Source organism: Seriola lalandi, unplaced genomic scaffold (genome assembly GCF_002814215.2).
Source record: "Seriola lalandi dorsalis isolate HSWRI2012SDOR001 ecotype SW California unplaced genomic scaffold, Sedor1 jcf7180002054286, whole genome shotgun sequence".
NCBI classification, from domain to species: Eukaryota; Metazoa; Chordata; class Actinopteri; order Carangiformes; family Carangidae; genus Seriola; species Seriola lalandi.
In genome coordinates this window covers 248,481-259,941 of record NW_019524839.1, presented here as the reverse complement: position 1 = coordinate 259,941, position 11,461 = coordinate 248,481, and the positions used below count along the sequence as shown (strand labels likewise).

Sequence of the window (11,461 nt, the reverse complement as noted above, 5' to 3'; positions counted from 1 at the left end):
GGGGGGGGGGGGGGGGGGGGGCTGTGCTGCTGCCACTCCACTCACCAGGCCTGATGATTCATCCCGGCTCCATTACGCTCAGTAAAGCGCTTCCTTTTGTCTCGGCTGGAGAGAGAGAGAGAAATAATAAAAGCAGGAGGAGGAAAAGAGCCAGCAGGCCAAAGAGATGCAGCCTGTCAATAGTGATTATACATGACAGGATGCAATTTCAGACGCACGCCTGAGTGTCCACGTGTGCGTTTAGTCATCGTCACGTAGGTGTTTGGATCCTGGATCCTGGATAGACAGAAGAACAATATAATTTTGTTTTGTCCTGTGCAGTAATTAACATGTGCATTTATGTCCTTTTTTTTCAGTCATGGACAGACAGAGCAAAAGGCCAAACTGGAGATGCAGCAGATCTAAAGAAGAGGAAACGAGGAGGAGGAGGAGGAGGAGGAGATGAAGAAAATGAAAATGGACAAACTAAAGTGGATGAAAATAGTGCCAAGAAGAAAAAATCTTTGGATCCCTCCTCTAAGCTTTCAGCATTTGCATTTAACAAAAACTAAACATTTTAATAGTTTTTTGTTTGTTTGTTTGTTTGTTTTTTTTGCTCAGATTGATCGATTTGTGAAATCGGTTCATCATCATGGTGGAAGCTGATCACTGACATGTTTTGTTTTGAGGCACTTAATCAGAACATTTAAAGCCCTGAAAACGTCCTCAGAGCTGCTGGGTTTGGTTTCCTGGTTTATTACACTCATAACATTTCTTAAAACCCTTTACTGTATTTTAATGTTTAAATAAATTTGAGTTCTTGTATGTTGTGTTAACTCGTTACACGTGCTCATCAGCGTCTCTTCACAACCAGAACCAGAACTTTGCTGCTCACACTGAACGTAAGCTTTCAACCCCTTATTTGTTCACCGAGTTTATTCCAAAATGGATTGGCAGATTTACCAACATGAGGCGACTGAGCATTAAACTTAGTGTTTGTCTAAAGTAAAATGTTGGCTCACGCTCACGTTTGCTGTTTAGTTCAAATCACAAAGTAGAGACACAAAAGTGGAAAAAAATACCATTTAATTTCTATTTATCAGCTTTGGCTAATTGGGTTTGTATTATTACTTTAAGTTTTTATATTTTAGTTTTGTTACTTTTACTCAAATGTAAGAAAAAAACTGTCACTGTCAGAGGGTTGATTTAAACTGTTTAAATAAATGATCAAACAGGAGTTCTGGGTTTTCCCGCTGCTCACTGGTGATCATGACATCTCACAGTTCAATAAAAAAAGTAAATAACGACCTGGGTGAGACACATCTGCTCAGCCAGAGGCTGAACTATTATCCTCTTTAAATTGACACAGGAAACTTATTTATTAATTATATTATTATATTTCAGCTCTGGGAGAAATATTCCAGCTGTTTACTGAAGTAAAATTAGTGGAAAAATTCTCCTTCACCAGTAAAAGTCTTGAATTCAACCTTTTTATTGAGTGAGAAAAGCACTGCCAGTCAAATGTACATAAGATATCAAAAGTTAATGCACACTGAAATGCAAAACAATGTAAATTAAAATCGAGACAAAAAAAAGGAAACAAGAAAATAAAAATACAAACAACAGCAAAACTAATAGTGATAATAACAACAGTGAAAGGTCCACACTTTATCTAAAGTAAAAGTAAAACATTTGATTCAGCTCTAAAAAACAATAACTCAAGCGTGACTGAAGAATAAAATGAGGTTAGGTATGAAACGAGTTCCTCATTGATGATGATATTCAGATATTTTGTTGCTCAACACGCGCTGTGGAGCAGGGAGGTTGTTATTCTCTCATAAAGTTTAGTGATCTTCATTTTACAGTTTTTATTCTCACAGTTTCCTGTTGATTGAGAGAGAGCGTATCTGCTAACAGGATACTGACTGGTTGGGATTCCCTGCAGATCTTCATCTTCATCTTCACGGTCCATGTGTGAGTCAAAGGGGAGGTGAGCCCTCCCTCTGGAGCCGGACAGCCAATAGGAGCTCTCCCTGGATTATCCCGCTCTTATAAAGCCCGAGGATGCTGAGGCTGCGAGAGGAGCAACAAGAAGCGCCTGAAGAGACCCTGATCCAACAAGTGCTCAGCTGAGAAGAAGAAGTGATGGATCACTCCAAACAGACTCCGTACGGCTCAGGTGAGAAGAAAGACACCGGGGACAGCGACTCCGTGCTCAACGGACACTTTGACGGGATGGTGAAGCGGCCAGCCGGCGGCACCGGGCGCACCGGCGCTCCCCAGGCTCCGGGCGCGGAGTCCGGCTCGCACCGACCGGCCAACCCGGTGATGGAGAGCTGGAAGGACGAGCGCACCAGGAGCGTGGAGGACAACGAGATGAGCCTGCCGGCCCTGGCCGCTGCCTACACCACCATCCTGCGGGGGCTCGGGGAAGACCCGCAGAGGCAGGGGCTCCTCAAAACCCCCTGGAGGGCCGCCACCGCCATGCAGTTCTTCACCAAGGGCTACCAGGAGAAAATTATAGGTGAGTTTGTAAATCCTCAAAGCCGCTCAGAGGCGGCTGGGATTTGTCCGGTGTTCAACAGGTGGCAGGTCTGACAGAGGAGAGTGAACAAAACTCACTGGACCCTGAGAAAACAGCTGATCCTGCTTTTTTTTTAACTTTGTGAGAGCAGATCAGACTCTGGACCTGCTGATCAGAGGTCAGCGGTGGGATGGACCAAAGCTATACACTCAAGTGCTCAGTTTACAGCTACTCACCTTATAGGGACTTTATAGTTAAATTTCACTGCATTTCAGTTCATAATATTAGTTATGATTCTATTACATTCATTTGGCAGCTGTCATTACTCTGCACATTAAAAGTTTACATAGTGAAACAAGTGATAAGCTTATAAAATACAAACTATTATCACTCAACATATCAAACAGTTAAATTAGCTCCATCTTCACCATCTGCAACATGTAAATGCTGCTTATTCAGTAATCGATCAGTAATAATCAGACAATACTATAGTACATAAGCATTTAAAATTGAGATGCCATTCTGCATGGTGCATGTTTGCTTAGGTATTTTTACTTATGTAAGATTTTGAATGCAGAATTTTGGCTTTGTATTTTTACTTTTAGTTTTTATATGTTAGTTTTGTTACTTTTACTTAAGTAAAAATGTAAAAAAAACTCACTGTCAGAGGGTTGATTTAAACTGTTTCATTAATTAAATTATCAAACTGGAGTTCCAGATTTTCCCGCTGCTCACTGGTGATCATGACACGTCTCACAGTTTAATAAAAAAAAGTAAATAACGACCTGGGTGAGACACATCTGCTCAGCCAGAGGCTGAACTATTATCCTCTTTAAATTGACACAGGAAACTGAAGAACTGAAGCTTTTGTATATTATTTATTTATTATATTATTATATTTCAGCTCTGGGAGAAATATTCCAGCTGTTTACTGAAGTAAAATTATTGGAAAAATTCTCTTTAACCAGTAAAAGTCTTGAATTCAACTTTTTTATTGAGTGAGAAAATCACTGCAAGTCAAATGTACATAAAATGTCAAAAGTAAATGTACTCGTGTGCAGACGGAAAAGCCCCTGGCATTAATATTATGTTGTAAAACTGAATTATTATAATGGATGCTTTGACGTCAGATCTAATTTAACGATGTTGTTTAATTCACTTTATCATTTACGGGTTTTAAAGGTCTTAATCTGCTGTGGAGAAAATGTTCAGTCGTTGTGTCAACATGTGGTGGAGTAGAAGTATAAAGTGACGTCACACTGAGGTACTCAAGTACAGTATTTGAGTAAATGTACTTAGTTACTTTCCACCACCACATTTGAAGTGACCTGTTGTTTTTAGCCAGAGTTGGAGCCATAATCCTGTTTAAAACAGACATGAGTAAAACAAACACAAAGTGCAAAACAGATGTTGCAAAACAGACCTTTTATTTTGAAATATTTCCTTTCAAATTAAAATCATTGCACATGAACATCTGAGTGAATTTTACACATTAAACCTTCTACATTTCCGCTTCAGGTTCATCAGCTCTGACAGAGACGTGATATTTTCTCTGCAGTCCGTCAGTTACACCACAAATGAACGAGATATTAAAACCCAACATCTTCTGTCTTTCATCGCTCCACTGTTTCATCAAATGCAGATATTTTAGTTTTCCTGTGTGGAGCTGGAACGATGAATCAGTGAGTGGATCTGAAGAATTCGGATGATCGGATCAAATGATCAAGTCACTTAGTTTTGTGGTTGTGTTGGAAACTCATTATTTTTTCAGTTTTGGACAAAACGAGTCACATTTTATACTAACTGACTCATCAAAGAAGTGATCTCCAGATTAATCATTAGTTGCAGCCCTTGTCTTTTCTCAATTCTCGTCAAAATTCAGATGGAAATGTCTCTCATATTTGGAAACTTTGTCATCCTTTAACAACAAACTTAACTGCAAAGTGATGCAGCAGAAACGAAGGGGTTAACATGTTGTTCTGATCAGACGGCCCACAGTGAAACCAGCTGCCATCTGCAAAAACTTAAAAAATATGCTTTTCATCAGTGTCATTGTGCGTCTCCTGCTCTGCTTCTGTTCTGGTGTGTTGCACCGTTTTGTTTGCAGAGCAGGGTTTTTAAAGGGGAAAGTCAAAGAAATGAAATTGAGATTGATACGGCCAGTCAGAGCTGTGTTGTTATGAGACCCCGCGGGCGACAAAACCAGCTCCTCGACTCTTCAAAAGCTGCAGATCTGTCTGTAAGATTTATCTCCGCCAGTCCCAGGCCTCATGTTTGATCCGGACAAACCGGCCGGCCTGTTGCTCCGGAGTCGCTCCCAGAGAGGATTTGCTGAATCACGTGCAATGAGAGGGAGAAAAAAGGCATCTGGATGCGGGGTGATTCGCAGAGTCAGGTCCACATGGGCCGGCGTCTCTGCGCTGTGGCTCGCTGGGAGTGGCTGGAGTTGGGGAACAGCCCCCTCGCCTTTAACTCCATCTGGAGGTAGTTTGGCTGTTGTTTAGGTGGGGGTGTGTGGGGGTGTTAATGTGTGTTATGAAGCTGTAATGTTAAAGGAAGGAATGCAGTGGAGCGAGGGAAGAATGAGGGGGCACCCGGTGCAAAGATGGTGGCTCGTGTTTTTTGAGCGTGTTGGCCGCAGCAAGCTTTCATCTACAGAAGCTCCTCTGAACAGCAGAGGGTGGACAACAGTGGATGATACAGATAGGGATGGTGTATGTGTGTGTTGTTCTTTAGGCAGCGGCGGAGCTCTGTCTGTCTGCTGATTGGCTGCTGCAGGAGCCTCCCCCTTTGACTTGTTGGAAAGCAGAAAAACATGTAGGTTTCGGACTGAAGCTGGAAGTCTGTGGAGAGTTATAGCTTTTTGAGAGAAGTGACGCACTGTTTGATCAGTGTGTGTGTGTGTGTGTGTGTGTGTGTGTGTGTGTGTGTGTGTGCAGGTCACAGGTTCAGCTTTCATTACAACATGAGCCTGAAATCCTCTTGTTGTCGAGCACATGATCAACAAAACAGTAAAGAGGAAAAGTTCTGCAGAGATTAAACAGGAATCCTGAGCTGTTACATGAGGCCAATTAAAGAAACGAGAATGTCATTCAGTTTAGTTTGTGCCTCTAATTGATAAAGATAATCGTCTGAATTAGGGCTGCAACTAAGACAAGATTTTCACTATCAATCGGTTTGTGAATTATCTATAAAAGGTCACAATTTCAATGCAAGTTGATGTATTCACCATCAACAGTATCAACATTATTTTCATAGAAAACGGCTGTAAATCTTTTTGCTTTTGAGAAGCTGGAACCACAAAATTTTTTGTCATGTTTATTTGAAAATTTACTTCAACGAATATTTGATTTTGTGTATTATATTATTAAGTGGTTTATTAGAATGACTCTCGGTGGCACTTGTTTCTCTTTAGATCTGTGTTCAACACATGTAACCTCACATCTGGGCCGTAGTTTCCAAAATGAGTCCAAATAAGTTCTGAATTTATTCATCAGAGGTTTCTCACAGCAGGACCTGTAGCTGACTTCTCTCCTGAGGTTGAGTACAGTCATACACTCTACATTTGCCTTAAGTTAACTGTGTGTACTTCAGCGCAGTACTCTCCACGCTGAGCACTGAAGCAAGAGAGTTTCTTTCACGTGCAACTGTCGGATGGACAAAGTTGGAGCTGTTTGTCGTTTAATCCTCCACTTTGCTCAGATTAAACTCTCTCAACAACTACAGCGTTGGATGAACTGCAATAAAAGTTCATGCAGACTCAGTCCCTGTGATGAGCATTAGCATGCTGGTATTGTACTAGCCTTTACAGCTGGATTGATTACCTGATTAGTCACGCGACAAAAAAAAGAATCATTCATTTTACTCATTTTTAAACAAAAACTACAAAATATTCTGTAAATTCAGCTTCTCAGATGTGAGGATTTATAAACTGGATATTTTTGACTGAATATATTTGATTTCGGAAGATAAGACATCAGCTTGGACTACTTTTTGATATTTTATAGACAAAACGTTGATTATAATGAGTAATAATTTTCTCCTCCAAATAAATTTGTCTGACCTGGAGGTTTGTTTAAAACCTGTCTGACGTCCTCTCAGCAGCCAACTCGATGCGTACAGCTTCATCATTACTGACAGAAACGACGACAGAAGAGAAAAAGTTGTAGGTTGTAATTACACTTTTAACATAAAAATGTATCATCACGTTCATTTGTAACAACTCCACTAACGTGACATTACCTACAACAATACCCAACACCTGCTTGAAGGCCTGACAGCTGATTGCCAGATGACTGTGTGGTTGCCCAGCAACAACAACAACATAAAAAGAAAGCCTTTTTTTGTAGCATCCAACCAAAAGGCAGCGCAGAGCGTCAGGGAGTCGTCAGATTCAAGTCAATAAACGTCCTTTTGCATTAACAGAAACACAATTTCCTGAGACTCAGCAGATGTGAAAACATCACGAAGACTCAATATTATGGGATGCGAAAGCGGGAAATAAACTGCATTATAAATGTCGCTCAAACACAAGTTGTGTGTATTTTAAGACAGGGACGTACAGGGCTGACTCATGATTACATGCCCCGGGTTAAGACTAACCCTAACCACACACACACACACACACACACACACACACACACACACACACACATATCTGTCTGTCTGAATAATAAATGAATAACCTCGTTTATGTAGTCATTCACTGCATTGTTTCCTGCTTCATTCAGAACATGTCAACATGTGGCCTCTTTACTGTGTGTGTGTCTGTGTGTGTGTGTGTGTGTGTGTGTTATTCATTCATTCACTCTCACAGACACACACACAAAGAAGAGGCAGCACTATTGAACGTAGAGCTGATGATGAGTAACACTGTCATTATCTGACACCCAGGGCATCCAAGCCGACCGTTCTCACCTGCTGCCCTTTATTTACTTAAGGTTGATTTAATGTTATTTTCCTTCAGGGGGTGTGTGTGTGTCTGTGTGTGTGTGTGTGTGTGTGTACATGTGTGTGTGTGTGTATGTACATGTGTGTGTGTGTGTGTGTGTAGGAAACATTGCTACAACAGAGGACCCACAGTTTGTTGTCTCACAGGACGAGCAGTCAGACGATCAGACGGGTTTTAATGCCCTGGAACTGATGCATATTTTTATATCCAGTGTGACTCAACCTTAACGAGGATATCATTATCTCTGAAGTCCATCATGAATATGCCTCCATAAATCATAGATAAAAGATGCTCTTTATAACTGCAGAACGCAGAATCATCACATTTTTCTTTAGTGTTAAAATAATCCAGTGATAGTTGTCTGTACATCTATGAGTTCGCTGCAAACAGGAACTGCTAATAGTTAATTTGTCGAAACAAGCAAAAACATCTACGGTTCAAATGATCCTTATTTATAAGAGTATTATTTATATCATTTATTTTCAGTTTTCCTCTGGGGTTTTCAGCAGCAGAGTCTCTCTTTCACTTAAACTTTGTTCTTGATTACAAAACTTTCAAAACAGGATTACCACTTTATTACAGTATTGACCTGAAGGCAAACTGTGTCCAGGATCCGTTTTTCTTGTTCGTTGGTTAATAAGGTTTAAAACCAAAGTGTGTCCAGAAGCTGTGGTGAAGATCCAACAAACTGACTTCTAGTAGACGAGCAGAGTTATAAAATATATGACCTCAGAGCCGCCAACAGCCATTGGTGGCACTGCTATTGGCCTCTGGTATTGGCAGTGTCTGTCTGTCCACTGCTTTGCTCCAGACTGAAATATCTGAACTCCTATTGGATGGATTGTCATGAAAATTTGTTCAGACATTCATGGTCCCCAGAGGATGAATCCTGCTGACTTTGGTGTATTCGATTTTCCTCTGTTTAATACATTTTTAGCATTGTCGCTGTAAACATGTTAGCATGCGTGTAGCTCAAAGCGCTGCTAGCATGGATGATGTCTCTTGGACTGAAAAAGCATCTCTGTGCTTCTGTGTCCTGAAGGAATAAAATCCTTGTGTCGTACGTTGTTGCTCCGACATGTCAGAGCAGATTTGCACAGATCTTTCTCATCCGCCTCGTATCGTGCTCGCTGTTTCCCCTCTGCATCTCCGACTATCAGTGGGAGGCACCAGGACGTGTTCAGAGATTCACCCTGTTGCTTCTCCAGTCTTTGAGTGTGTGGGTGACATCACAGAATTAAGCTAATTGTGCATTTACTGCAGGTTTATGTTACAACTTGAATTGTGTCAAATGGAGTAAAGAGGATCTTTCCTTTCAAAAACCACTTCTAAAGTTTGTCACAACCAGGACGTGTCGGATGAGAGCGGACATTTATTGTTTACCAGGGTAACACTGTTGTTTCCTGTCTTAACCCTAAATATCGTCAAACTTGAGGCGTCAAAAACCAATTCAGACAAGATGGTTTCTGCAGAAAATATGAACAAGAATAAAAATCATCACGATGAAAGACGCCACGGCTTTGTTGTTCAAACTGCGTCACAGTCAGACAAATAAAAAAAGAGACTTAAAGAGCGTCTGAATGTTTTTCCCAACCCGCTTCAAACACAGACTACCTGCTGCCCTGTCTACACACACACACACAAACACACACTTTCATACAATAAACAGCAGAGACTGAAGCAACAAGTCAGCCTGCTCTCTGTTGTTCCGGTGACCTCGCCCCTCCCCGCCCTCCCCTCCATCGTCCCCTCCTCCCTCCTCTAACAGATAGCGAGTCAGGAAATTAAAAAGTGCCGCGGTGAGAGCGAGAGGCGTCTGCGTCGTCACAAACAGATAAAGCAGTTTATTGAACCCCTGGCAACCGAAAAATGCAATAAAGCAACAACAGGAAGGAGCGTATGGGAGCAGAGCTATAATTAGACGTCGGTGTTTGCTGGAGAGAAACACCGGAGGAGTCCACGATAAAGAGACTCGGCCGCCATGAACCTGTGACACGGCTGTGGGTGGAGTCTGTCTCTGTCCGTCTGTCCTCCAGGGTAGAGGAAGTGATGCAGCATGGTTTTTATAGACATGAAAAAATCCTCTGGAAAAGGACATAAAACAACAAAATACAGCACATAAACAAATATTTTTAGGTATTTTAAGTAATCTATTTAAAATTACATGAGCCAAACTGGATTCATTCATTCCTAATTAATCAATAAATTAATACAAAAGCTAATTCTGGGTAGATAAAATAGATAAATTAATGTAGTAGTCAAAGATTAAATGAGAGAGTTACGGTGGTAGCCAAGTATGTAAATAAAAAAGTATAAGATTAAAAAAGCTTGTGTTTTGCTTTTTTTTTTCCCCCGCAGACGTGCTGAACGACGCCATCTTCGACGAAGACCACGACGAGATGGTGATCGTCAAAGACATCGACATGTTCTCCATGTGTGAACATCACCTGGTGCCCATCTTCGGCAGGGTGAGAGAAGCAGGCACACACACACACACACACACACGCACGCACACACACACACACACACACACACACACACACACACACACACGTAGACAGCTACATCAGTTGAAAGGTACAGTACAAGCCGCTGGTTGGTGTCCATGTTTGTTTTGGTACCAGACAGTTGGCGTTCTCGCGGGTCGTCTATTTATTTTATGTGTTTCAGTGTTTCATCTTGTGTACTGTGACATACGCTTCTCTAAACTCTAGTTTCAGTGATATCTTGTCGCCACATCTGTTTTGAATGTGAATCGTTTTACATGTCACCTGTTCTCGTGCGGCTCTTATGGTTTTGGTGAGACTCCGTCTCCGTTCTAAGTCAGACTAAAAAGTCTGTGCAAGTTGGTGGAAACCATCTTTGCGCGGTCTTTGTGGATTTCATCTTGTCTTCAGGTTCGTCCCGAGCTGCAGAGGAAGCTGCAGATGTTCATAATTGAATCCAAGAAATGGTAAAAACATGGTAAGAGATGTGTATCTGTCTCTGTGTCGTTTATCTGGAGGCCGCGGGTCTGAACAACAGAGACAGAGAACATGAGAAACAATCAGATTAGCTGAGATCTGTTTATCCTGCGTTTGCTTTGGCCTCCTCCTCCTCCTCCTCCTCCTGCTGCTGCTGCTTTGACATCATTACTCTCCACTAAAGCCTGATTGGCCTCTTCCCTATTTCTGCCTTTCCTCTCTCTGCTTCCCTTTATCCCTCCATCTTCGCCTGCAGGTGCATGTCGTTTAAGACAATCGGGCCTGGCAGCTGATTCTTTTCCACCGGTGTAAATGGGCTCTGATGACAGCAGTGAATCACACAAACACTTACAACACCTCCTGCGTGTGTGTGTGTGTGTGTGTGTGTGTGTGTGTGTGTGTGTGTGTGTGTGTGTGTGTGTGTGTGTGTGGTGTCCATCAGGTGGCTATTCATGCTCCTCCCTCCCCTCACGTTGCCTCTTATCCAGCCTCTCTCATCTGTCTGTCTATCCGTGTGTTGTGTTTCTCAGTGACTCACCACGCAGAGAGAGTCCTCCTCCTCTTCCTCCTCTTCCTTCTCCTCCTCCTCCCTCTCCTCCCTCTCCTCCCCCTCCTCTCCGCAAGTAGCCACCAGCTGCTTGATAAACTGTTTGGAGAGCAGTTTATTGCAGGGTGTCGTATCATGAAGAGAAAATATATTTCAAAACACATCTGTCATTCGGTTTCGTATTCAGCCGTAAAACGGTCTCATCACTTCTTCAGCTTCACTTCTTCCCTGTTGAAACATCTCATTCACGGGTTCAGTTCAGTCTCAGGTCCAAACCAAAGGGCGACGAGTCATGAGAAGGAAGTCGCTTTGGTTTGATACACTCGGAAGAAAGGCAGTGAGAGTGCGAGTCCATCCCTAGACATTTGTTTGAATATTAATTTAACTGATGTTTATGTTACAAACTGCTTGAACCAGTTCCTCAGTTTTTGTGTTTCAAATTGATGATGATCAACAAATAAAAACAGGCTCCATGCTGTGAAATTTCAGCATTTGTA

The 11,461-nt window shown here is 41.9% G+C and overlaps 2 protein-coding genes across 4 annotated transcripts in view; both read left to right on the top strand.

Moving 5' to 3' along the window:
• Positions 1–804, top strand: part of wdhd1 (WD repeat and HMG-box DNA binding protein 1) — a 15,465-nt gene extending 14,661 nt beyond the window's left edge. For all 3 annotated transcript variants that reach the window (XM_023405826.2, XM_087173862.1, XM_023405825.2), the window contains exon 26: positions 357–804. In XM_023405826.2, the coding sequence (XP_023261594.1) occupies positions 357–551 (195 nt within the window). In that variant the 3' untranslated portion in view covers positions 552–804. The remainder of the gene's footprint in view (positions 1–356) is intronic.
• Positions 805–1,493: 689 nt separating this feature from the next.
• gch1 (GTP cyclohydrolase 1) overlaps positions 1,494–11,461 on the top strand; it is a 20,272-nt gene continuing 10,304 nt past the window's right edge. Inside the window, exons 1-2 of the mRNA XM_023405823.2 lie at positions 1,494–2,503; positions 9,813–9,922. Coding sequence (XP_023261591.1) covers positions 2,125–2,503; positions 9,813–9,922 — 489 coding nt within the window. The 5' untranslated portion in view covers positions 1,494–2,124. The remainder of the gene's footprint in view (positions 2,504–9,812; positions 9,923–11,461) is intronic.